Source organism: Desmodus rotundus, chromosome 4, assembly GCF_022682495.2.
Source record: "Desmodus rotundus isolate HL8 chromosome 4, HLdesRot8A.1, whole genome shotgun sequence".
In the NCBI taxonomy this organism is placed as follows: domain Eukaryota; kingdom Metazoa; phylum Chordata; class Mammalia; order Chiroptera; family Phyllostomidae; genus Desmodus; species Desmodus rotundus.
Genome location: NC_071390.1, coordinates 22035205 through 22062482, shown reverse-complemented (window position 1 = coordinate 22062482; position 27278 = coordinate 22035205). Strand labels below are relative to the sequence as shown.

The 27278-nt window shown below is 49.4% G+C and overlaps 1 protein-coding gene across 15 annotated transcripts in view; it reads left to right on the top strand.

The window, feature by feature from the left end:
• PAX2 (paired box 2) overlaps positions 1-27278 on the top strand; it is an 88090-nt gene that overhangs the window by 18923 nt on the left and 41889 nt on the right. For all 15 annotated transcript variants that reach the window (XM_024555396.3, XM_024555395.3, XM_045191623.2 and 12 more), the window contains 2 exons: positions 21818-21903; positions 23403-23522. In XM_024555396.3, the coding sequence (XP_024411164.3) occupies positions 21818-21903; positions 23403-23522 (206 nt within the window). The remainder of the gene's footprint in view (positions 1-21817; positions 21904-23402; positions 23523-27278) is intronic.

Genomic DNA, 27278 nt, shown 5'->3' with positions numbered 1-27278 from the left:
TTTCCTGATTATATGCCAAGGCCTCCTGGTTTGGCTGTTGCTCTGGGCAGAAACAATGCAGCTCCTTTGAAAGAACAGGCTCAAACTGCAAGGAGAGTCTAGGGTTCCTGAAGATCCCCTGAGGGCAACCTCTGGGAATGAGCTGACAAGAAGGCCCTCACTTTCCTAACTTTTTCAGCCTGCCCTGCACACTCTGGGACCAGGGTACTCCCTGCCCCTAGATCTTTGGTGTGGACTCTTCCAGGGTCCACTTCTCACTGAACACCTGCTACCCACACTTCCTTAACCCTCTTTGGCTCTAAGTGAGCACATTCATTGTCTTAGCAGGGGCAGCACTGCCTTTAAGAAGGCTACAGCCGCAAAGCTGTTAAAGCATTCCATCCTGTGCCATCCACAGGTCGTCATCAGGGCTCTGGCAGTGGGTGACAGCGGTCTACCAGCTGTTCACAGACCTTTCCATATAAGCTGGGAGCCACTCATCCTAGCCAAGGGAATGCTGAGGACAGTCCAGAGCTAGGGTTTTATCTCTCTCTCTGAAACTCAGGTGCTAGAACATTGCACGTTTGACTCTTGGACCTGGCGTGGCACGAAGCTGAACTCAAAGCACAGCTTTTCCTGCCACATCTTCATACCTCTGCAGCTGTTTGGTGGTCAAGGCTATTGGGCTCATGGCAAACAGCCAAGGCAAGTTGATGGGCTAAGAAGACTTCTCCCAACAGAGGAATGGGAAAAGTAGGGACAGAGAACTTGCCTTCTGTGGCCTACCAGATCGGGTCGTAAACAGCAAACACACGTGTCAGTTTCTGTATGAGAAGCCTCGCTCACCTGTCCCTCCCCAGAGAGGGTCTCCTTTTGCTGAGTAACATGTGAAGCAGCCATCACTGTTGGTCCTCTTATTCCTTCACATGAGCTGGCATTGTCCTTTGGAAAAACCACTTTAGTTCTCTTAGTCATTTTAGACTTCTTGGCCAGCTGTCATATCGGTCTGTCTCCCTGTTGACTGGCTTCGAGTGGGCGTTCAGGCCACAAAATGGCCTTCAGGTGAGAGCGATGGCTGGTTGCCCTGAGCTCTTACCTCAGCTGGCAACTCTTGGGAAGAGGCAGACAGGAAGGGTTGTCCCTCGTGAAAGTTCCAGGTGGGTTTTGGATGGTGACGAAAAGTGGAAAAGAAAGGGAAACCCCTAAATAAATAAACAAATAAATGGTGCCCCAACTATTCTGAGAACGCAATACAACAATCACATCAAAATGAAGAGGCATAAATCTTGTGTCTGCACAGGTAACCCACTCAATTGCTTTTATTATCGCTTGGACTGCCTCCATTTATTACCGTCCACAGCCCGGGCCGTGGAGGTTGCACGGAGGGTGGTCTCCAGTGCAATCCTACACTCTGAGCGGCAACAATCAGCCCATACAGGCAGGGATTTCAATGGAAGCTGGGGAAGGGCCCATCTGTCTGCATGAAAACCAATCAATAACTCTGTAACCAGAGCCCTGTCACAGGGAAATGGACAACACAACAGTTCAATACAGGGGCCACAGGGGGAATTAGCCAAGTGGAGATGGGGCCAGGCAAGAGTAGCCCCTAGAGAAGGGAAACAGGGTGCCTAGAGAAGGGAGTATTGGGGAGGAAGTGGGGTGAGGCAGGGGAGAGCATTGGCTCTGTGAGCATATTGGCACAAGGGGAGAATTATTGTGCAGAGTGGATCCAGGAGATGAAGGCATCATTGGAAGTTGGGGTGAGAGGGAATAGTTGGGAAATGGGCTGGTTTTGGTACACATGGGATTATGTGGTTGCTTGTGTGATGGTATGTGCTTATGGACTGGATACAGCTTTCAGAGAAAGAGTAGCAATGGTAGTAACTGGTGCAGAAGATGAATCAACCCCATCCACCCACCAAGACCCCGAGCTTACACTCTGAAGAGCCGGTTTCTTATGAGCTCACATGGGACAGATGTCCTGCTTCCAGGTCTTCTCAACTGGACTGATAAAGGAACATCTTAAGCCAGGGGCTCCACTGTCTGCTCCTAGCTTTCTAGATTTTAAGTTGTGTGTGTGTGTGAGTGTGCACCAACCTACATTTGCTCTTCGGTGAAAGGGTTCTGAGGCCAAGAGGAGGAAAAGGAAGAATGCCCATAGGATGTGACCCACACTCACAGACAAAGGATGAACACACCTTGTCCTTGGGCCCATCAGGTCAGTCAGTGAGGTAGTCATTGGGTCATTGGGCAATTATGGGGCTGGGCTAAAGATTCTTTATTTCAGAACTTGGGCAAACTGAAGCCAATTTTCTTCTTTCTTTCTGTCTGTCTGTCTTTTCCTCCTCTCCTCCTCCTCCTCCTCTTCCTCTTTCTTCTTTCTTCTTCTTCTTCTCCTTCTCCTTCTCCTCCTCCTCTACCTTCTCCTCCTCCTCCTTTTCCTTTCTCTTCTTCTTCTTCTTCTTCTTTTTTTTTTTGGTGTTGTAACACTTCCTAGTCCAGTTAGCCCCCAATAAGAGGAGCTTTGCTACAGTGATGCAACCCTTGTGATGGAGAGTTGTGTGATTAGCTGATCATCTTCACTTCGACACTTGAGCATTGGCCCAGTTGGCAGGACAAGTCAGGGACCAACTGTATAAGCAGCCAAAAAGATGTTCTTCCTGGTGAGTCCCCTTCCTGTAGAGCTGTGGTGCAGTGACCCACCAAAGGTTGCAGATGCCCCAGCACCAGGCATGGCAGAAGCACTGGGACAGTCACTGGAAGAGCTCTCTCAGGGGCCAGGTCCTGGCTCCATCCTCCAAAACCCTCCCCCCAATAACCCAGGTGCCAGGGAAACAAGGAAGAAACTATGTGCGAGAAACGCAGAGCTGAGACTGGAGAAGGCTTGGATACCAGGAGGAGTGTGATGGCAGATGCAGATGCCTGGGTATCCTGGGAAGGGCTAGGCATAGGGGAGCTGTTGAGGGTGTGGGAAACAAGAGAAGAATGAGCTGGCACTGCAGGAGAAGGAGCAAGTCCCTGTGTGGACCTGGGAACTCTCAAGGAAAGGAGGAGGGAGATGGGAGGAGTCATAGAGTCAGGTTCCTCTTGCAGCTCATCCTCAAAAACGACAAAAATAACTGGATTCTTTCTTGTTTTTTAAGAGCTAATATGATAAGAAGATATTTTGTATTTTTCATGTGTGTGTGACAGACAGAAACGGAGAGCCTGAGAAACAGAGAGTCCTTGGCATTCTGGCGAGGTCAGGCTTATTTTGCGGATGTGAGGGGAGAAGAGCAGCACCCAAAAGTTTAGATTGACAAGAAACGTGGTAGTGAGGGACAGTGATGGAGATGCCATGTGGCTGTACGGGTCACCAGTACAAATGCCTCTCAGGGGCCACGGCAGGAGGGTCAGTGGGAGCGGCCACAGGAGATGAGACAGAGGTGGTGAGGGCTGGACAAACAGAAGCTGGACTGCGCAGGCCCAGCGTAGAGGCAGTAAGATTTGGTCTTCAAAAACTCTGCGCTGGCCAAATAAAATGCATCTTCAGGCCTGACTCAGTTCATGGGCCAGCTGTCTGCAGTCCCCAGTCTGCATAACTGGACGTAACTTATCTCCCTGCTTCAGACCAGAACAGTAACCCCAGTGCAAGAGCAGGGCAATGTGACATTTCCTGAGGTCCTTAGTCCAGAAGCCTTTGAGGTGGGGAGTGGCTCTCCGCAGCTGGGGGAGGAAGGGACAAGATGTGGATGGAAAGGGAAAGACAAAAGTCAGACAGAGGACTAGGAGATTGAGAAAGAGGTGGTGAAGCTGAGAGGGGAAAGGGAGGGGTCTGGGGCCTGGCTCAGCCTGGACAGAGGCGTTTGGGAATGGAGTATGTGGTGAGAGGGCAGGGAGCAACAGGAGCTTAAAAAGTGGGGTAGGATGTATGCATCTGAGCCAAGGGCCTTTGGTAGCTAAGCAAAGTTTTGGAGGAGGTTGGAGGGCGCCAGGGCTCTTGGCAGCTGGCAGACCAGGTTGAGGGGCACTGAGGAGGCTCAGAGATGGTAAAAAAGAGAAGAGGAGGCCAGCCAGGGAGGAGAAAGGTGGCAAAGGAAGTGGCATGGAAGGTAAAGTCACAGGACCTGGAGCTCAGGGCCACTGCCTGTATCAGACAGCACCCCGCAAGGCAGGCCGGCAGGGACAGTGGGGCTGCTGCAGTGCGGTTGCTCCAGCCTGGTCCCTGGCAGGAAGGCAGGTGGAAAAGAGACCAAGAGGGAGGGAGGTCCTCACCTCCTGGGTGTTCCAGATTAGAGCCCCTTCCACTCAGAAGCCTCTGGCCACTTTGCTCTGAATTTCCTCCTCTGCCTGCCTTCAGCTCTGCCCAAGCATCTCTGCAGTGAGCTCCCTCTGCAGCCATCCAGGAACAGAGGAAGCCAGAGGACATGACCGGCAGCTCCTGGCAGCTCCTAGAAGCTCCTGGCAGCTCCTGGCAGCTCTTGGCAGCTCCTGGCAGGAGGAGAAAGGCTGTGACACAGGGCCACAGGCTGGAAAGGAAACTGTACCCACCTTGTAGGTACCGTAAGGTCAAGAAATCAGAGAGAGGAAGGACTCAGGTGGAGAGCGGGAAGGGAGATCAGCAGTGGCCCTAGAGAGCTTGAACTGGGGGCAGCTTTCCCTGGCCCTGATGCTCCCTCTGGGCCCCAGGGTCTTTTCTGGGCTGGTGAAAGAAACTGAAGGAAATCAGGAGCCTCGTGGGCAGTGTCCTGCTTCACAGGTCACAGAGATGGTCAGGGAGGAGGTCCTAATTCTGCACCTGATACAGTGACCTTTCGTCCTAATTCTAGAGAACAAGATGGTGCCTGCCTTGTGTATGTACCAAGAGAAGTTGGTGACTATGTGGTAGGGGCATCTGTGTGGTTCTGTTCTGGGAAGAGTGTGTGGGCTCATGGTATCTCGCTGAGTGTGGCATTTGTGCCCTGGGGAGCCATCTAAATGGCCTTGGCATTCCAGGGAGCTCTGAAAGGAGTCAGTCCTGTCGAACAGAGAGCTAGTGGTTCCCTGTTCAGAGGGTTTCCAGCTGAAGGGATTGTTTGGTCCCAGAACAAAAGTCTCTGCCATCACTTGGACGGCCTGTCTGATTGGGGTGTTAGCAATGGTGTTGGGAGAGCATGGGGTTGAATAGGTGGCAGTTGTCCTGCTGGGTTGATGAGTGGGGGTCCTGTCAGGTGCATAGAGGGTCCAGACACATTTAGTCTGTATGTACACATGCATTTGCTCTGCTGGAGGCGAGGGTGCAGAGCTGCGTGTGATGCCAGGGTGGTGGGTGTGTGTAACGTGCTACTAGGAAAACAGGTAGCCACTGCTTGTTTGTGTCTGCTGAGGTTCTCAAAGAGAGTGTGCATGGAGGTAGGGACAAAGACCAAGCTACTTATCTCCTTTTATCATCTGCAGAGAGGATACCTCCTTCCCTTCCCCCACCTCCTCTACATTTTCCTTCCTCTCCATCTTCCCCATCATCACTTGGGTTAGCTGGTTTGGGTTAGGAGGCCAATCTCAGTAGACTCTAATTGAAGATTGAAGAGAATTTGATAAGATAAGGAAGGCCAAGGTTCCTCTGGGGACCAGTAGAGGTTTCACGTTCCCCCACTACACTCCGCCTCCCTAAGGAGCTGACAGCAGGGCAGGCGGCCTTCCCACTGACTGCAGGCGTCTGGCCTCTGGGAGAGCCGGAGAAGAGGGTGCATTCCCCAGGGTTGAGTCTTAGGTTCCTTCCCCAGTTGCCAAGGGCCTGCAAGGGACAGTCTCACCAAGCCCCGGGATGAGACAGGGAAAATGGTAGAAGAGAGAGAGCCGATGACAGGAGAAGAGAAGTGAGAGCCAGACAAGACTGCCACTGACCAGCCCCAGCAGGAACTTGATTTGTGGCCGCAGGAATGCACTTGGGTGTGTGTATTAGGAAAAAGGTCTTTTATTATTATTGTTATTATTATTAGGGAAGAGACTCTGAAGGCTTTAAGCCAGTCTGCTGGGCAGAGCACTCAGCTGTTTGCAGAAAGTACCACCTTGGTTCAGGTCCAGCTCCTCCTAGAAAGAGTGTTCACCTCACTCTTACACCCCCTGCCCTCCCACCCCTGCACATGGGGTGCCTCTTCCCCTGTTCTCACTTCCCCTGAACTTGGCTATGAGGTCCAGCTAATTCCTGTATAGACTTCTCAGGAGATGACCTCCCAGGGTGGGTGCAAAGAAAAGTTGAGAAAAATTCATTTCATGGCCAGTGGCTGCTCAGAAAAGGCGATTCCAGCATACGAATGTGATAAATGTTAACTGAGCATTAATCGCATTAAAGAGGGCCCTATAAACTTTTCATTTCTAATTAAATTCATCCAGTGATGCTGCCCAAGCGAGTACTCTGGGCCTTTGTTTATGTGGAAAATTAAAATGCAAATACAATGGGATTTATTTCCAGGAGTGGAGTGATGGGCTGGCCCCTCTGGCTGCTGGTCTCCAGGCTTGTCAGGCCAGGTGACTGCTTCTTCGGAGGTGCTGTTCCCCCTTGAAACACTCTGGTAAGAAGGGAGAGGCTAGCATTCAAGGTCAAATAGGGTTAGAAATGAGGGAAAGGTGTGGAAAGGATTGAGGAGAAAGAAAAAAGGCAATAGATAACCCAGAAATATAAGGAGGCATTATCCTGGTCTCCTACTGTCCAACTCTCACTTCTAGGAGAAGGGGCCCCCCACAAACCTTGTTTGTGAGTAATGTCATCACAGTTTCCTCTGCAGCTCTGGGATGGAGGGTGTGAGTGGGAGGAAGAGATATTGGAGGAAGCAGCTGGGCCACACGTATATGGCCCTGGTCCTAAAAGAACTGAGTTGTCCTCAGCAGGGAGGGCCCAGGGCTGGATTTATCTCCAGTGGTTTGAAGGTCAGCTTCTGTCTATATGATGGTTTCACCGGACTCTTTGTGCCAGTGCCAAGTGGCATCGGGCAATGGTGCATAGTGGTCAAACTGAGGATGCCGTGCGTGCACGCCCACATGCCCACAGCCCTCTCTCACGTAGGGAGAGCTGGGCTCTCATGAGAATAAACAAATGTCCCTTGCAAGGAGCCCTTCAGTGCCATGATCCCGTTGACAAAAGCGATAACCCTCAATACTACTGAATGGGATGATCTAAATTTCCTGTTTACCGAAGCCTCAATTAAGTCAAGTGGAGAGAAAACCTGGGTAAGAAAAATCATTTGGGTATATCAATAGAGACACTGAAAGATCACTGTGCTGCTCTGTGGACAAGGAAGCTGTAAATAGCATTAAAAAGTAGAGAGGGCAAGAAAATGGAAGTAGGAGAGATGATAAAAGGAAGAGCACTAAATCACAAATAGAGGTGCATGTACAAAGTCACAAACCAGATTTACGCCTGGCTTTGCAAAATCTTCAGCTTGGACTGTTGATACGTAGAGATGCCAAGCACCCAGCCACTGAGGCATCCAGAGCGCAGGCGAGGCCGTGTCGGTATGACGAGGGGGGACTGGCTGCAGCGTCGGCTGTCTGTACCAGATGCTGGGATTGATCCATCAGCTCCGTCATGCAGGGATCTTATTGGGCCTAGTTCTGTAGACAGTCGAGGATATAGCCTTATGAGATTTTTAAAGCTCTTCAAGCACATGAGTCTCTTGTGAGCTGGATCCATGTTCTGATAGATCTCCAAGGCAGCAGCCCATCCCCAGAATGGAGTCTGCTTGACTAGTTTTGTCCAATAGCTGCTACCCCTGTTCTCTTTAGTCTGTTTTATTCTGGGTTGGGTTTTTTTTCCCCCTCTTTGATGTTCGCTTATGTCTCCTAGAAATCCGTGAGCACCTGCTGATGAGTAGGCTAATGACTGTAGCAACTCCTAAACATCTGGGCGAAAACCAAAACCTTTAGTCAGTCATTTAATAAAAGTTGCCGATACGATGTCAAGTATCTGGTGATTTGGAGATGTCTAAGTAATTGGTTGGATTTCTTAGTTTTTATCCAGGCACAGAATTAACACCCATTTTCATTTCATTGGTGTTTCGTTTATTGGGAAACACCTGTTCTCATTCCTGATTTGAAGGGAGACTGGGCTTGGCCTGAAAGCCAAGTGGAGAGCTGGAGCTTAAAGCATTTAGTGTTTGAGCAACCACAGCTGATAGACCCTTTCACCTGAAAGTTGGTTGGGAGGGCAAATCACTTTATCCAAATAAGCTTAAGCTGACTGTTAGGCCTGGCTTCCATAAGGGAATCCACTTTGCTAGATGGAAGGAGAGTGTCAGAAGTCTTAGTAGATATGGTGTTTCATTCATTTATTCTCGCATTCATCCATTCAGAAAAGCCTTGCTAAGCACCTGCCGTGTGTGAGGCAACTCACATACACCTCTGTGGCATAGAAAATGTAAGAAAGCAGGCTCTGGGGAGAGATAGCCAGAGTTGGAATCTAGCTCCTCTACTCACTGGCTGTGTAGTTAGAGGTAAGTGTCATGTCCTTTCTGGACCTTGGTTTCCTCGCTTACCTAACATGGGGATAATGGTGCAGCTCTCTCATAGGTTCTCATGAAAGTGATATGAGTAGTCCACATAAACCTGCTTAGAATTGCACCCGGCAGATATCAAGTGCTCGATAAACGTTAGTTATTATTGTGGCGATAGTATTCATCAAGTGTATATTTCTTGTTATGTGTCTGTGTCAATGTGTATGAGTTCTGGCTGTAGTGTGCATAAACATCGAAATCTTTTATATAAAAATGCTTGAGGAGCCAAAAGGATATTCTGTGCACAGAATTGTATATCATGAATGACTGAGAACTGTGGTCCACCGTGAGTGCAGATGAATTTAGAAAGGGGACCTGCTCTGTGTACATCCAGGAAAAAAACCCAAACTCTACAACTCAGTTATCTGACCACTGAGCAGAATTAGTTATTTAATTTCCCCTTTGTCCATTTTGAGAGGTCTGCCGGCCTCTGGATGCACGTGTGTGAGTGTGTACTTGAACTTGGTATGACTGCACACTTCTCTGTGATGAGCTTACTATTGCTTGAGGAGGTGAAGGTTGGCATTTTCGGGGCTTCGTGGCATTTTCATGTGTTGTGGTGCTTTGCATTTTGTAGAGTTTTTTAAAGATAAAATGAAACAGTAATGGGAAAAAATTCCTTATCTGATGGGTTTAAAGGGTTCCCCTGATTCTTAAATGTCATAGAGGGAAGGGAAAGGGAGGGAAACAGGAAGAGGAGGGGGAGAGAAGAGAGAGACTAGAGATAAGATAAAGGATGCAGAAAGGGGATGGGAAGAAGTGAGCAAATATTTGACAAATTCAAACCAAATCTGTCTACCAAATTGTACTGCATATCTATATGTTCCAGGGAAGCGTGATAATTATTGTAGCTATTTCCATTACTTAGGAATAAAAATATTTTAAGAAAAAAATTTACTCTGGGCTCATTGCATTCAGTGCAATGCATCAAAGTCACTAGACAGCTGCAAATTTCCCTTTTTCGCTGTGCCCAGTGGGAGCAAAGACAAACACCAGTTTCCCAAACTCATCGTAATGTGTTCTGACTCCCCATCTTCATGGGAAAGCCCGTGGAATGAGGCTGAAGCCCCAGATTCTTTCAGCCTCTTTGGCCTAGTTAAGGGACCAAGTATCAGCTCAATGGACTTCCGTCAGATCCACACCCAAACGCCATTAACATTCACTTACTTAGCAGATTCCTTTCATACCTCTTCCTTAGTCCCCAAATTTAACACCTAGATTCCACTATTCCTCATTTACATCTATTAGCTGGTAAAGATTATGATTTTTAAGTTAGAAAATAAATATTTTAAGTGAGCTAAATTTGAATTCTGAGAGCTCAGTCATCCTTAAGTTTTTAAAATAAGTGTTAAATGAACTTCTGCCTATTCATTCCCTCAGGGCTGGCTGCAGCCCTGGTATGGAGATGGAGAACTTTATCAGCCCCTGCCACTACCCAGTGGACCAGAAGGCCAAGGAGAGAACTACCTCCTGCCCCTGCCTCACTGCCCCTAGCTGGCAATAGTTTTTGCACTTCTCTGCTTAAATCACACAAACACCTTGATTTATGTTAGGTTTTATGCACATTAGCACACATGTGTACATGTTTATACACATGAATAGGCCAATCTTATGGATGTTTTACTTGGTAAGTCATAATAATAATAATAATAATAATAATAATAATGGCTAACAACTGGTCACTGCAGTAGGAATTATTATAAGCATGATGCATGTATTAATTGCTTTAAGCTTCATAAACAACCCCATAGGTCTTTGCAAGATTGTTTATAGATGAGGGGTATAGAGAAGTTAAATAACTTGCTCTGGCCACAGGCTAAGTAGCAGAACAAGGATTTGAACCCATGTAGTACTGGCTCTGAAGCCCATGTGCTTATCCACCAGTCCATACTTCATATCAACTTTTGATCAAAGTAAGTACAGGCATGTGTAATATCTTGGAGAGCTCTATATATTTTGCAGTCTTATACCCTGCGATGTACTAATACATTTAGTCATAAGCTCAGAACAGAGACCCTGCTCCTTAGTACAAAGTCATGCCTAGTACTTTTTCCTGTTCTCTCCCATGCTGTGAGTGCTGAGCCACATCCTCTGGGGATACTGGGGAAGAAGAAGATGCTGATGGCTAGAGCTACAGAGTGGAGCAAACTGGGGATTCTTGGAGCCAGAATTTATGTCGTTATTCCCATTGAAATTGGGGAGTTCTCTACCATCCAGCCTCCCCTAGCCCCATCAGGGATCTAGACTCTCTACTGGCATAGGGTTTGGCCTAAGGGGCTTAACTCTCCAAATTAGGCAGATGTAGGGAGGGTGGCTCCAGGACCTGTGTCAGTGGGATAAGATCAGAACTGTTCTGTTAAGCAGAAAAAGTTTGCTTCCAAGAATAGAACTGTGCATTTGGCCAAGAAGAGATTTGTTCTGCATTTCTAGAATCTTTCTTCTGGAAAGGAGCAGTGCGAATAACTAAGCCAGAAAAGCTTTAAGAAATTAAAGGATGGGCCCTCTCACCCACAAACACACCGAGAAAGCAATTACCAAATTATACACCACCCCCCAGCTCCAACGTCATTACTCAACCCACATCACCAAGGAGACACCCATTAACCTAGTCTTTGAGAGACATACATTACAAAAAAGAGAGTTGCTGATATGATCAATGAACACAATAATTCAAAGCAGAAACACGGACATTGCCACCAAACAATACTTAAATTCTTCTAACTCAGTGTTACACAAAGTGCAGTCTCCTTGATACAATACCACAAAACGCCAAGTAACAAACCTTAAGCCGGCTGCCAGAGGAATGAGTCACAACGCAATACACCGTAACACAACACAATTCAACTCCCCACTCCACAGGCACACCCATACACAAAGGCCGATGGCATGCGGCCATCTGTGTGATAGGCAGCCCTGGTCAGACACACAGAGAGATGGAGCCGGCAATGCAACACCCAACCCTTCTGCGCACCCCGGCACAAAGTGGTCACAGCCCCAGCCTCCCCAAGCCAGCGCTCTCCTGAGCCCCAAGCACAGCGCAGCCTGCCAGGAAAAGCGCCCTCCTGTTTTTCCAGCAGGTGGATGTGTCCAGACCATCACCTCCAACATGGCCTCCAGGCTCTCGTTGCTAGCGAGAGAGTAAACTGTCCCCTGAGCCTGCTTTGCGAGAAAGAACAAATCAGCTCTATCTTGGTTGGGGTTTAATCAGACTTTGCTGTTACGGAAAATGACAGAGCTCCAGGGATGGAGGGAAAGGTGGGGGTGGGCTAGGAGGGGGCTGGCCAAGCTGGGTGCAGGAATTCCCCTCCTTCCACTGAGCCCTGCCTTCTGTGGTCATTCCAGAACCGTAGCCCTCTTGCTGGGTGTTCACTGAGTATCGATTCAGTCTGCAAGCAATTTTAATATTTCTTCAGGGACTTTCCGGCAACAGCACAAGTCATTAATTCACCCTCCCAAATTGCTTATTCAATAGCAGGAACATGGCTCCTGAATAAAGTCCCAGAATTTATGTGACTCGCACGAGTCAGGAGGTCAAACAACTGTTATGGAGTGAAGTTAAAAATCCAAATAAAATATTGACACTTTTTTGGGGAGGGGGAGAGGGAAGTAAAGGTATTTAAAATAGGTTTTTGTTGCAATGCCCCCAGGATAAAGAATGGAAGGAGACTGAAGACAAGTTGGAGTTTATAAAATCAATGGAATTTATTGCACATCTACTTGGCATTTAATAATTCTCTCATTTCCACATCACTCTACCCCCCCACCCGGGCCATAGACAGAAAGATACACAGGTATACAAATGCACATTTATGCACATCAATACTGGTGCACAGACTAATATAAAAACCCGATTGTGATGTGATCATCTCAGACACCCCGGGAAGGGAACAGTAATGGTTGTGGAGTCATGTATGAGCGTGACTTACATACTTGACACAAATAGGCACAACTGAGCAGAAATTCACGAAGTAGGTTTTGATAAATATGTCCAGTATTTTAAATCTTGGATCAATGTATTAGAGCAGACATGAATATAAAGACACACTAATCATAGAAATAGTTTCAAGAAACACGGAAACTGAGAAACACACCTGTATGCAGGGTCTCCACATAATCATGTGCACAATTAGAAAACCAGGCAGACAGATGTAGGGAACTGGAACATCTACACCCCAAATCTACCAGTGCATGTAAAATACACGGCAGCCAAACCACTTCTCCTAACATCGTGGTTCTTTTGTAACACAGACGTGGTGCTTATCAAACACGACTATGGCATGTGCAGGGGAGAGCGTCCGCATCTTTAGGGTCACAGCCACGTGCAATCGCAGTTCATTGTCTACATGTACAAATGTTCCCTTGTCCACATCATGGATGTGAAGAGACGGAAAGGAAAACTTGCCCATTCCCAATTAGGGAATAAACACAAAGAACTACTAACATAGAACTTTCCAGAAGAGATAATATGGTTCAGCCTACAGATATTGGAGCGATAGGTCTGGACCCAAGGTCTGGCTCTAGTGCACATGACCTTGGGCACGTTGCTTAGCCTCTCTGTTGTCTCCTTGGTATGGTGTCTATTTGATAAAGTTGTAGTTAGGATTTGAATGAGAAAATGCATTTGTTACAATGCCTGTCACATAGTGAATAAGAAATAAATGATAGTTATTATTTTTCCTATTATTATATGCAGCTCTTCCATTCAGCCGCAGCCTCTCACAGACTCTGCCATCTGTTCTTGACGCAGTTGACTTTATTCTGCCCAGTGGTTAGCAGCATGGGGTCCAGTGTCAGGCTCCCAGGTTTAAGTCCTAGCTTTGCTACTTACAGGCTGTGTGACCTTGGGCAAGTTACTTAACCTTTCTGAACCTCAACTTTTACATCGATAGGATAAGTTTAATAATATGCATAAGAAGTTATAAGAAATAAATGAAATAATCCATGTAAAGTGCTTAGCACACTGCCTGGTACATAATGAACATACATTAGCTCACTATATCCCTGAATAGTATATTATTATCATTAATAACACATTTGTTATTCAACAAATAGTTTTTAAATATTTACATTATTCCAGGCACTGTTGCTAAGTGCTGGAAATACAGCGGTGAAGAAACTAGGCATGACATCTGCCTTTGCAGAGCTCCCTGTCCAGGAGAGGATCCGATGTGAATTGAGTAAGCAAGGAAGCGAGGTTCCAGCTCTACACTAGACCCTGAGGGGAAGACAGGGACAGAGAAATAGATTAGAAAGCCACTGTGGAGCCATATTGGGAAAGATTTTGAAGGCCAGGCTGAGGAATTTTGAGTTCATCCTGTAGCTCAAAGGAAGCAATTACAGGGTTTAACCACATCACATTCTTTCAGGCGGACACAGAGAGAAACCATGAATTGTTTTTGAATACTGGAGTAACTAGGTGAGAGGGGGCAGGGCCAGAGGCAGGGTGGACCCATAGTCTCTGAGAGGCCCCACCTCTGCTGCTGCTAAAAGGCTTTTTCTCTAGGCTTCCTTCTGCTTGAGGAGGGAAGGAGCGTGCCAGTGGAGGGACAGGGAGGAGTCCTAGGAATGAGTCTACAGCAGCATCCTCCATCATGTAAGGCAGTCTTCTAGCCTCCGGAGCCTTGCAGGCAGGAGTGTGAACCCCAGCCCTAGCCTGGAAGCCCTCACAGATGAGGGCAGGGCCAGTGGCGAGAGGAGCTAGTCCGGTCACGGCTCTGGGCTTGGCATGCACTGCAGACTGGTTTCCAAATGGTTAGTTAAACACATTGCCCCTTAATTTCCAAACCTATGCCTATCTTGAAGTTAAATCAATCCATATGCTTACCATTCATCATCTAAACCATCCCTATTGCCCCCTTGGGCCAGCCCCATGGCCCATCTAGCCCAGTAAATTGTATCTGGCCTGGGCTCCCGGGGACACGTGGTCGAAGGATTATGGCCCTCAGTGCCAGTCCTGGACGGCTGCGTTGATTCAGGAAATATGCCAGGTATCTAAAGAACCCACTAGGAGTCTCTTGCCCTGGAATGTACGAAAAACTATCTTGAAATTATTTTTATTTATAACCTATAGTTTAGTTTCCACAGAGGAACTGAGAGCTTCTTGAATTTCAGTTACTGTGTCAGTCGGAGTAGGATTAGCAGTTGGGGAGAAAATCCGTTGCTAGAATATGAGTAAGGATCCTCAGCATTCTTAACTCACGAAGACTTTCTCCCAGCTCTCTCCGGGCTTCCCTATTAACCACGAGGATGGTTTCCTCACTCGCCCCCTGAATGAAGGTAGTCTTCTCAAATACTAGAGAGTTTAAGAATAATTTGGAGAATTTGCTTAAATACAGATTCCTGGGCCTGACTACCACCAGAAATTCTAACAGGGAGGTCTGAGGGGAGCCCCAGGATTTGCATTTTAGCACAGACCCCAGGGGATGCTAATGCAGGCAGTTTAGGGGTAGTGGATTGAGGAAATCCTTCTATAAGCTTTTTAGTATAGGACTCTCATCTCTTGGAGCTCAGTGATGACTTTTGAGAAGGAACAAGAGAGAGAAGCGCTTGACACATCTGGGAGGAACCCTGCTGACCTTGAAATCTGTGTATTTCAGCTACATCCTGCTACATCCAGGGTAGGAAGTCCTGCCGATAGCTTCCCAGCATCAGTGGCCATTCTCATGCCCAGAACCCTGCCTGACACATGCTCAGTTGTCCAGACTGAAGTCTGCAGGGCATGTGAGTGGGTGTGGGCAAACGACTCCAAATTCTGCATAAACAGCAAAGCCAGGGCCTCGGGAGAAAGTTTATATTGCAGCACTTCCGGGCTACTAGTGGGGTGGGCAGGGTGGATGCCGTTTCTTCTGTGGGGAGGAGGCAGCAAATTTCAGCTTTTCCGTTCCTGGGATGTACAGAGGAGAGATTCCAGGTCCTTGGAGTCCTCAGGAGCAGGGAGGTGTGGGAACCATTTTGGGGAGAGGTGAAGTTTTCCTGGCTGATCTGTGATACCTCACTTGAGGCTCTGCCATGAAAAGTCTCCAGCTGTCTGCGTTGCTCCGACTTGCCTCGGGGCTGAGCCAGGGACACACACCTAATGTTGGCAGCTCTCAAAAGGCCCGAGTTGAAACAATTACCTGCATTTGTTGGGCAAAATATCCTCTGCTGAGGCAAATATTGTTTTGTCCTCTAGAGTGATCCAGCCTATGATAATACCCAGGCAGCTTGAAGTCACTGGCAGAGGCCCCTCCTACCACGCTCCTGACCCAGCAGGCAGTGGGGTCGCCTAGTCTACAGCATTCTCTACCCTGGAGTTCCGGTCATTTACCAAATCAGGAAAGACTTTCCCCACACCAGGGACTCAATATTTTCTGCAAAAACTCTCAAGTGGGCTCTCTGCCCCAGGACAATTTAAACTGATTCATACATGTATGTGACACATGTATGAAGACACTTGATATCTGGCTCCAAAGACCCTTTGAGCAAACCAGTGATATGACCGAGCCTGCGCCTCACCTGCCTTTCCACTGGGCAGCTGGGCAGGATTTCATGGGGACATGCTTGAAGAGCCTGTGTATGTCACTTTGTCAACAGCTGTGCTAGCAGGTGTTACTACTCCCATTCTACAGAGGGGAAACTAAAGGTCAGGGAGCCCCTTATCCTTCATTGCTCAGAACGCAACAGAACAAGAGAACTAGAATTCAGGGGTTTGGATTTGGGGCTTTTGGGTATCTCTCTCCCGGGAGCAGTATAGCTTGGTAGTTAAGGGTATGGGCCCTGGGGTTAGTCCACCTGAATTCAAACCTCCAATTTGCCATTTATTAAACAGTTGACCTTGGGCAAGTTATAATATGCCTTATCTGTAAAATGGTTTGTTGTGAGGATTAAGTGAACCATTTGTCTGAAGCACTTAGAACATTGCCTAGCGCATGGCAAATAGTCAGCACAATAGTTTTTATTACTGGAGCCTCTACCGAGGAAGCACTGCTCCTAGAAATGCTGACCACGCCCTCCAAGGTGAGCTGTCTGAGGTCACTTCAATGCTAATAGGGCCTCTTCTTGTCTCCTCCTCGGGGGGAGTTTTTGCACACCATTTATTATCATATAATATACCGCAATATAATATCATACATAACATAACATAATATGATGGGTAGGTTAACTTGGAAACCCTGAGGCAGACTGTGGATGGATGGATAGATGAATAGATACATTTGTACTAAGTATACATACATTATATCATTCTATTGATTTGTAAAAAGTTCCCGGTCTGCCTGGCTGTAATGAGATTTTTGAACTTTGCGTGGCGATCAATGAGAGGAATATTATTGGCCTGGAGAATTGATATACCTGCTCTCAGTGGCTTGTTCTGCTCCCAGGCTGCCCCGGCCCCCCAGGTGTACGATTCCAGCAGACACTTAACCTTTTTTACAGTGTCATCAGGCTAAAAGGAATCTAATAGTGACACAGGACTTGTGCTCAGCACTCTGCCACTATTGCTTTCCTGTCACAAATAATTTATAGCCTTCTATTTCCATCCCTGAGCCTGCACCCCAGCCCTGCCTCCCGCTTTCCCCCAGCTCCCAGGAATCAATAAACTCACACAGCCACAGTGGGACTTCAGGGTGCCGGGAGACAGACAGACAGACAGACAGACAGACAGAGAGAAGGGCAGAGAAAGACAGTGAAACACAGAAGAAGGAATGAGAGGAGGAGGAGGAAGAAGAAGAGGGTGTAGAACCCGAGGAGGAGTAAGAATGGCCCTGGTGCATTCTAGGAACATTGAGGGCTTCTCTGTTTCTTCACCAGTCTAACGGACTATCACCGGGAGACTGGTTCCTTGTGTTCATTCTAACTCACAGGGCTACTAGACTGTTTTCCTCTCCAGGCTGGTGCGGGGTGAAGGCCTCCTGGGAATTTACCCAACAGGGAGTGATTCCACCTGCCCTGTCATCCTTTACCCCAAAGCTTTGCCACACCCCCTGGCTTCTCTTGGGTCCAGAAGAAGCTGCTGCTCATACTGTTTATAAAGCCTGCCCAGTGCCCCCAGGCAGAGGTCCCCAGTCTGTCTTCTCGGATGCAACCTCTTTTTTGGGGTCAGGCTGTGACACCTGCTGCTGCTGCTTCCTGTCTCCTCAGCGCTCTTCCCAGGGTCTCTGTAGCAGCTGCATGGACCAGGCTGGGGCATGTCGGTCTGAGAGGCCTCCTGCCTGCACCTGGCTCAGCCCCCACATAGAGAACAGCCAGGCCTAGGGGTCAAGGTGAGCTGTCTGAGGTCACTTCAATGCTAATAGGACCATAGGTATAATACTAGTTGTTATTTTTTTGGCAAGTATTTGTTGAGCCAAGGTTTATGCTAATCATTTTACATGGATTATCCTGTTTAATTCTCACAACAGTCCTAGGAAGTGAAGAGCATTATTATCCACAGGCAATAAGTAACAGAGCTGGGACGCAGACCGAGCCCCTTCTCCCTTCGCTCTAGTCACACTCTTGTGAGTGTGGGAGATGCTAAGTGCCTGAAGTCCCCGTGCTGGGCCCAGGCAGAGCCTGGAGGTTCCAGGAAAGTTGGGGGAGAAAGAACATCTCTGTGGAAGAAGGCACCCTGACAGGGCAGTCTTTCCAGAAACAAGAAATAGCATCTCCCTGCCCTCAAGTAAAGATGTGCTCTCCAGGGCTCCTGACTGCACCCTCCAAAGATTCTTATGCCAGATGTGACTTTTCAGGCCAGACCTGCCTGGGACCATGAAGACCGCAGATATATCTGGCTCTCCGTAGGGCCAAGCATGACACAGAATTGGAGGAGGAGGAGGAGGGACTAGGGGAAATAGTATCAGGTGGTCACCCAAAGCAACTGCTTTTCTTTATCCTTTTAATCTCTAGTGATGTTCCCATCAGTTGGGTTGCATACGGGATGTAGAAGGGCAATGGATGACAATCAGAATTCCACAGTCCCAGTTCTTTCATTCCCTGAGATCAGCTCTGGGGATTCGGAAGTGCCCACAGCCTGGGGGGCATGGATGGACACCAACAGTATTAGCAACTCACAGCAGGCGCCCTGCCCAGCCGAGCCCCTCTCCTGGGCACCACCAGGCCGCTGTCAGGGAGTAGTGATTTTCCATCACTTGCTGCCTCAGCTAAATCTGCACCGGTGCCTCAGGGGTCAGAGGCGCTGGGGAACAAAGACAGAAACTCCACAAGGCCAGCAGTTATCTATCTCATCCAGCCCCACCTCTGAGGCTTCCTTAGTCCAGAGCCCATCAGTGCTCCAGCCAGAGATACGGGCAGGTCAGTTAGATCCCAGAAGCTTTTGCTGCAATGAATTAGAAGCAGCTGCTTTGAACTGCTCTCCCTCCTTCTACACCTTTCCTGTAGACCAGTTTACAACGCCCTCAGCTACTCAGGTCTTTCCCATTGTGATTATGCTCCAAAGACCGCCCCCTGCCCCCACCACCACTACCAACTCGGGAGATGGCCTTGCCTTCTGCTTGGATAAGTGATAACAGCTACAAAAGCTCCTTTTCAAAGCATTTGGCTCCCTCAGAATAGGCCATCTCTCCCATCCCATTCTCTCCTTGGTCCGCCTTCCTCTCACCATCATTCACAATCTCTCTGCCAACTTCAGTTGCTCCCTCTTCGCCAGTTCTTCCTCCTCAGCCTACACACGCATCCAGGTTGCTCCTACCTTGGAAAGCCTTCCCTCCACCCAGCTTCTGGTTCCACCCCCTGGCTTCCACACTTTCCTCTCCTTTTCTACAGACTTCTGAAGGCACTCATCTACTTTCACTGCCTCCCTTTCCTCACATGAACTTCCTAACCTCTTTTTGTCTGGCCCTTCCCCTCTGTTGATACTGCTCTCCCCAAGGTCACTAATAGTCACCAAAATTCCCACACCTATGCCCCTTCTTATTCCCAGTTCCTTCTGATCCTTATGTCACCATTGACACTCTGGATTATGTTCTCCTCCTGGAAATGTTCCTCTCCATTGAGTTAGGTGACACTGCCAGACCCTGGTCCTGTCATTTCCTGTGTGGCCAGTTCTGACCCCCCTGCAAGGTCAGGTTCTTTCGCCCCGTCTCTGAAAGTAGTATCCACTCCTCAGGCCTCTTGAACATTTCAATGCTCCTCTCTTTGACAATCTCCTAAATCCATATCTGTTGTGTCAGCCAGGGCATGGGCATGTCCACCTGGACACTCCTCCACCACCTCAAACGCTGTTGGTGCAGGACCAACATTACCACCTCCCTCCAAAACCAGTCACCTCCCCGCATCCCGCTTTCTGACAGTGGGACAAACCGCCAGCTTTTCAGTTACCAGACTTGGGGTTCTAGAGCCAAGGTTGACTCCAATTAATTGCCAAATCCTGGCCAGTCTGCCTTCACACTGTCTCGTAAAGTGTTTCTTTCCTGAGGTCAGCCCCTCATCACCACCTGCCTCTACATTGCTTTACCAGAAACAGTTTGTACATGGCTCTTCTAAATTTAGAAATCACTCGTGGCTTGGACCCTCTAAACCCGGTTCCTATAAATGGGGGTATGTGTGACAAAGTAACAAAAGCATACATTTTTTTGAGACTGAATTCTAATTCTACCCTAACCGGTGATGTAATCTCCAGTAAGCTCTTAACCTCCATCAGCTTTGGTTTTCGATCTGCAAAATGAGGATATTAGTATATACTTTGGAGGTTGTGAGAATTAAGAGAAGTATATATAAGTGGTATAAACTGCATGTAATGTAGGCACATAATAGGTGCTCAGTAAGCAGAAAATCACAACTCTCATCGCTTCCGAGTTTGCAGCCTTACTTCCTCTTCCATACCTCCCCTGTCCTGTCCGGTCTGCGGATGGGCCCCTTGAACACCAAGCTCATTTGGCTTCCATGCTTTGATCCACCCTCCTCTAGCACCTGCTTACACCACCCTGTCCTCTGCTTCTTCGTTCATCTTAGAATCGTGTTTTAAGAGACTTTAGAGATCCTGTAGTCCAAGCTCTTTAGAGCTGAAGAAACTGAGTCCCAGAGTAGAATGATGAGCCCCAAGCTATGTGGCCACATAACGGCAGAGTCAGAAGCAGGACTTGGGGCCCCTGCCACGCAGCCTGGTGCCCAGCCCACCATCCTCCATGCCTCTGGTTCCTGTATGTATCTGTATGGTCAGCCCTACTCTGCTGTGTAGAGCTGCGAGTTTCACCTCCTCAGTGACTTCTCTCCCAAATCCCCCACCTGCGAGCGGGATGATTCCTCCTCTGCCCCCTTCTGGCATTTACAGCTCGGCCCCCTTGGAGTTACTTAGCTTTCTTTGAGTGCGTGTCTTCCTCCCCTAACTTTATATCCAGCATTGTGAGGTGGGGGCCTTATTTCTATTGCCTGGCTGTGCTCAGTAAAAGCTGGAGAGAGCAGCGTCCACCTGAGGTGAAGGTGGGTCACACACATCTCTGCAGGGAGGAGCAACGCTGTTGGAAAAATTGCTTCCAAGGGCACCTGATTTGACCAGTGGGTGGGAGGGAGTGTTCGTCAGTCCTGGCCCCAGGGCTGGCCTTTTGTATCATATAGCCCCGGGTCCTTAGGATCACCGACAAGCCAGCTCATCCCCAGCCCTGGGGTGTTTGACTCACCCCAGAGTGAACGGGCGGGGGGCACCAGGCTTTTCAAGTAGACTGGTAAAGAAGCTGCGATCCAAGGAGGACCTGGGAAAAGGAGGCCACCAGGCCAGCGAGCTGGGCAGGGACAGGGCTTTGACTTGTTTGAGAACAGTAAGTGGACTTAAGAAGTTGTTCAGGGCCTGACATCTGGCAAAGGGACCGCATGCCGTGTTGGAATCCTGGCTACCACAAGCTGTGTCCCCTTCCCTGGCTGCTTCTCCTTGGCTCGGTAAATGGGAAAATCTCACCCTCTCCCTCACCTCTGGAGATGCGTGGTCCAGTCCCAACAGGAAAGCCAGCTCCAAAATGATCTCCAGACCCAGAGAGTCCTGCTCCTGGGAAAAGATTTGCATGTGATTAGGGAGGGGAGGGTGGACAACAAGCCTCCAAGGTGGTCCCCAATGCCAGAGTGAGTATGCTGTATTCACTCCGCTGCCCCAATCCCTGCTACCAAAAATCAAGCTGCAATTCTGGTCAGTCACATGTGGCCCCTGCACGGAAGGCAGACTGCCTCCCCCCCAGAGCTGCAGCAGGCTAGATCCGCACAGCTACCAGGAGGGAAAGCTCGAACCTGTCAGTGAGGGCAGGGTGCAGGGAGCAGACAGGTGAGGAAGGAGTTGAGGAGTTGGAGAGAGCTTCTCTGCCGGTCTGGCCTAGAGTTGGTGGGGACGGAGGGGGCATGTGATGTGTGATGCCGTTGTGATTCTGTTGCAGGATCATCCGGACCAAAGTTCAGCAACCTTTTCACCCAACGCCAGATGGGACTGGGACCGGAGTGACAGCACCTGGCCACACCATTGGTAAGAGGGCTGGGGGGATCAGGGCTCCACCCAGGAGAGCTGGGTCTGCAGCTCCACCCCAGTATTGTATTCCCCCCGCCATTTGTGCTTTCTCTGAGCTCCTAGGCTGAGGGGGGTGAGGGGGGACAGGGGGCTCCTTGAGAGAGACTAGCTCACTAGGATCCCTCTCTCTCTCAATCTCTCCCCCACCACCAGTCAACATTTCCCCTTCAGTTTATCTTCTTCCCTTCCTCCTCCTTCTCTGCCTTTTGTCTTTATCTGATCCTGTCTCTCTGCTTGTCCCTCTTTCTTCCATATCTACTTTCTTATTCCATGTTGCTTTTTTTAATTTCTAAAATTATCATTCTCTCTTGTCCCCTCCTCTTTCTTCTTCTCTCCTCTTTCCCCTTCTCTCTGCCTTTCTGCTTCTCTTTTCTCTTCTCTGTATGTGTGGTTCTGGGTTTGTTCCTCTGTCTCTCTCCCTCTTCATGGCCTGTCTTCCCTGGTCTCTGTCTCTCTGTCATCCACTCAGTAACTCTCCACTTCTCTCCAACCTCCTTATTTACCGATCGATCCGTGCTCATGGCCTCCTAGACACATGACCCAGGCCCTTCCAGAACACCTGCAAACAACTCCCCCCGCCAAACATACAGTCTTCTCCTTGGCCCAAGGGTGCTTGGTACCAGGGCTTAAGGGGCTGAGATGTGATCATACTTTTCCTACTGCCCTTTTTGGCAGCTGTCCCCTTCTCTGTTGACCAGCAGGAAGTAGAATGGCAGGTCCCAGCCCTCCTGGAGTTGGCAGGATCTGTTGTTTACTAGACCTGTATTACAGCGTGTGCTGGGAAGGAGGGTTGGGCCGGGCTGTACCTGAGTAGATCATTATGGAGTGAATGTGTTCACTAGTCTGTGCCCTGAGGGGAAAATTGGGAACTTCTCAAGTGATTTCAAGACCAGAAACAATGGAGAGATAGGAAGTATGCACTATACTCCTGGAGAATATCAAGACCATTCTTGTGTCTCCGAGAGATTCAGAGACAGATCTTAGAAAGCCACAGACTCTAAATCAGGACTGGTAAAGACTCAGCCCAGGAGACTAAGAGACAGTGAGCTGGGTCTGTTTGGAAGGATTTTCCCAGCCCCGGGGATTGGATGAGCTGTGCAAGGAGGCCTCCTAGGAGCTGTGCTCTCTACAGGACTGCTGAGTCACTCTGTAGATTGAGTCAGCTTTGGCATTTCCATTCGTCTTCAGGGGAGTGAACTCACGGGCCCCAGTAAATCTATACATCTACAGAGAAGGCTGGGGGTTGACTGGTCACCCCTCAGCCCAGGGCTGGACAGAAGTGAATAGCCTGCTCTGTATGTAGCAATGCCTTCCCCCTTAAACCTCAGAGGAAAAAAGGGAATATGGGCTTCGCCTCCCTCCTTATTCCCTCTGCTTCTCTCTGACCCCAGCCCTGGGGTTTTGGCCTGCGATCACAACTGCTATCCTGATAGCATTTCCTCCTTCCTCTCGTTCAGTTCCCAGTACGGCCTCCCCTCCTGTTTCCAGCGCCTCCAATGATCCAGTGGGATCCTACTCCATCAACGGGATCCTGGGGATCCCTCGCTCCAATGGCGAGAAGAGGAAACGTGATGAAGGTAGGGAGGAGGGAAGAGGCTTGGCTTCCCTGTGCATGCTTTGTCTTTGGACTCGGGGCTCCGGTTTCGGCCTGGCCTCGCAGCTGCTCTGCTATGAGATCAGTTTTAGTCGCAAAGCCCAGGTCCCCCCATTGCCCTGCTGGCTCCTGGAGAGAGGGAGGCAGGCTGCTGGTGGGGCAATCAGCTTCACCATCTGCTCAGCAGTCTCAACCGCCTCACCTTCCTCTGGGACTCACCCCCAATGTCCCTGTGGGATGCCAGGAGAGGATGCCTGAACCATGTACCTTGCTTGGGAAGGTTTTGGAGATGGGGTGACATCTGGTCTCTGACCTGAGGATGAAAGGCCAACCTGCCTTGTCCTCATCTGATCCCAACCCGTCAGGAGATAGGGGAGGGATGTCACATGCTCCTGACCCTGGGGTCATTTCTCTGTGACACATGGACACTGGCCCCAGTAAACCCACTCAGGGAGCTGGACATGGGCTCCTCCCTGTGCTTCCCCATGGGAGGACACACCACACGGGCTCCTCTGTGGCCTTCCCTCATTCCCTGTAACCTCACGGTGCAGCCAGCTGTTGAGCAGGCAGGTACAGAGGGGAATAAGGAGGAGGAGGGGGAAAGGAAGTAAGAGGAAGTAAAAGGTGGCGATGAGCTTGGGAGAAGGTGTCTTTCATATGTGTGACATTAGAGGTCCCTTGGTGACCATCTGGTTCTCTTCTGATGCATGAGGCCAGGGCTCAGGGTTGGCAGGCCAAGGCAAACGAAGACACCAGTGCCTGAAACCTGCTGCTGGCTGCAGTCTCGTGGTACCTGCTGGGGAGGCAGTAACCTCCTGGTTTAGGAAGGGTGTATGGTTTTAAGGGTATATAACATGAAACAGACAGAATCCTCTAAAGATGAGCAAAAGGCAGTGACCATATATCCCATTAGCTCAGAAGGTCCCAATTTATGCCTTTGTCTCTGCATCTTGGCCAGTCAGCATCTCCTTTTTCTCTCAAAAATGTCCTATTTAGATAATAAATCATATGGTCATCCTAAGCCTAGATAAGCCATTGATTGGGGCAGCTTTCGAGGGTAAGGAACAGAGAAAAGAGGCAAAGCTGACATTCCCTGGGCCCCGGGAAAAGAGAGTATGAGAGCCCTGGCCTCCAGTGGAAGGGACGGAGTGTAGGAGAGGCCTGGGTCTGGCAAGACAGTGATGACCTGGTGCTGGCCTCCTTCCAGAAGCCCTAATGGCCTCGTTTCACAGGGAAACAGCTTGTCTGGCTCTATTTCTCCTTCTTCCCAAATATCCAAACCCATTTGGCTGCCACGGCCTTTGCCACTCACTAAATTTCATTGTGGTTGTTTTGGCCACAGCCCCTGATGGGCAGGGGGAGGCTGTGTGAAAGACCCTTAGTCTCAATTCTCCCTGGGGGTTTCCCACACTCAGGCCTTAGCCACGCTTCCCGGCACCCTGAGTAGTTTGGATGATTCTGCCCCAAACTGTACGGGGTTTCTCCTTTAACCACCACCCCTGTATTTTTCACAGTGAGAGATGTCCAGGGGGAAGGGCAGGCCACAGGACCCCCTCACCTCTCTTTCCCGTTTTTCTGTGGTTGGACACAAATATGCTTTTTGCTCCCTGGGCTCCTATGGACCATGAAGGGAGGCCAGGGGTAGGGAGGCACTGGCATGAGGGTGTGGCCCCCCACATTGGGCCTCACTGGCCCAGAACAGAGCACTCTCCTCTCTGAGCAATTGATCACATTCATTGTTTCAAGTCAATTCAATTCAGTGAACCCTTCCTGTGCGTCAGTCACAAGAAAGGCTTGATGCTATAAAGTCCCAAAGCAGAACAAGATACGATTCTTGTCCTTAAGGACCTTACAGTCTAGTGGGGCGTATAAAACATGTGAGCTCAGAGAGCAGAAAGGCCCAGCAGATACCTGTGTTGCGGTGGAGGTCTGGGTGAGGAGTGAGTAAACCCCAGGAAGGGCTGCTCTGTGAGGAGGGGCCTGAGGGATGGATGAGGGGCATGTTCAAAGACAACGGTGGGGCAAAATTCTCTCTGATAGTCCCAGCCTGTGACCAGAAGTTTCTGTGGTGAGAAAGTGTAGGGGCGCTTCAGCTGGGATGAAAGGGTAGGACGGGAAGTCATGGGAAGCCAGGCTAAGCAGACAGGTTAGGGTCACGGATCAGGTTAAGATCAGACCGCATAAGGAGGCTGGGCTTTTTTCTGCAGGCATGAGGCACCCCTGAAAGTGTCTGAGCAGGAAGGGAGAAGGATAGGGCTAGGTTTGGGGAGATCATCCTCCAGCAGGTTGACAGTGGTGGCAGCAGTTGGACTCCTCTAGGCGAGGGACAGTGGGGGCCTCCAAGTTTCCTCTTACTGCTTAAATGCTTGCTGGGCCTAGCTAGGTGGCAGGAAGGATCAGAGGCCCTACTTCTTTTCTGGGGGATGGGAGGGTATCTTGCCCTGACTTTCCCCTCCTACTGCCCAGACCGGATGGAGCCGTCCTTTCCCGGGTGGAGGCCAGAACCTGTGAGGGAAGCCAGTTCTCTCTGACACCTGTCTCCACAAGACACACCCTTGATCCATCAGGCCCAGGTGGGAAGAGAGAAAAAGGAAGGCAAGAGCAAAGGCAGACCTTTCACAGCCTGTCTTCCCCCTCCCCCACTCTGGGTGCCTCCAAGCAGCCAGGCCCAGTTTGCATTAGGGAGCAGCTCAGATGATTAAGAATAGGGGAGATAATTATGTGTCAAGATGATGTAGCCCAACTCTGCAGTCAGGCCAAGGTAGCTCAGCAGCTGGCAGGCCGGCAGCAGGAGGCGGCCTCAGGCTCGGGCCTGCACTGACACCCAGGTGTGTCCTTCAGCTACTGGGCCAGCACCGCAGGCAAAACAGAAACTGGCTTGAGGCTCTAAGGGGCATTGGGATGGGAACAGGTATATGGTATACGTGTCAAGGGAGTGGGCTGAGGGAGTGGACGGCCACCTCTCCCTCCAAAAGAACCCTGATGCGCTACCAGGGACCTCCCTTGGCCCCTCCTACTGTGGCATCTCCCTAGAAGTGTCACACCCCGAGGCCAAGCTGTGAGCCTTTCTGTCCTCAAGGAAGCCATTCCCTCTCCTGCCTCTGGGTACAGTTCAGACTATTCTTCAGCTCTAACAATGTCATGGTGGTGGGCATGAGCGAGGACAATCACTGCAGCGCGTGCTGGCGTTATTGTAGACAATCTCAGCAGTAGTTATCTGTGTTCACAGTGGTAATACCCAGAGCATTATTGGCACTGGCACTTGGAATATGGACAGTGTTATTAGTATCTGCAGCAATCATATCTGTGGGGATATTAGTAAAGGGTCGATCAGCTGTGACTCTGGGGAAAAAGAAACTGACAATAACTGTGAGTCTGCTTGAGATGCCTTCCCGTGCCTTGGTCTTTGGAAGTATGGAAGAATCCCTAGACTTTCCTTTGAGAAATGTGCTAGTCAAGAAACTTTGACCCTCAACCCCCAAGAGTCCAGGAGCTCCCAGAATGAGACAGGTAGACAGGCTAGTGATAGATGAGGAAGTTATGTCACGAAGCACCCAGAAGACAGTCTGAGAAGGTAAAGCCCCATTCAGCACCCTGCTAAAAGCTTTACTTCCTTTTAGCTACAACTATGAGAGGGTATTTTAGGGTCCTTTGAAGGACACTGCTTCCCTGGATGTTGCTTGCCCCGGCTTATGTGGCTGGAGAATAGAGACTTGTATTTTTTTCAGGCTGAAAAATC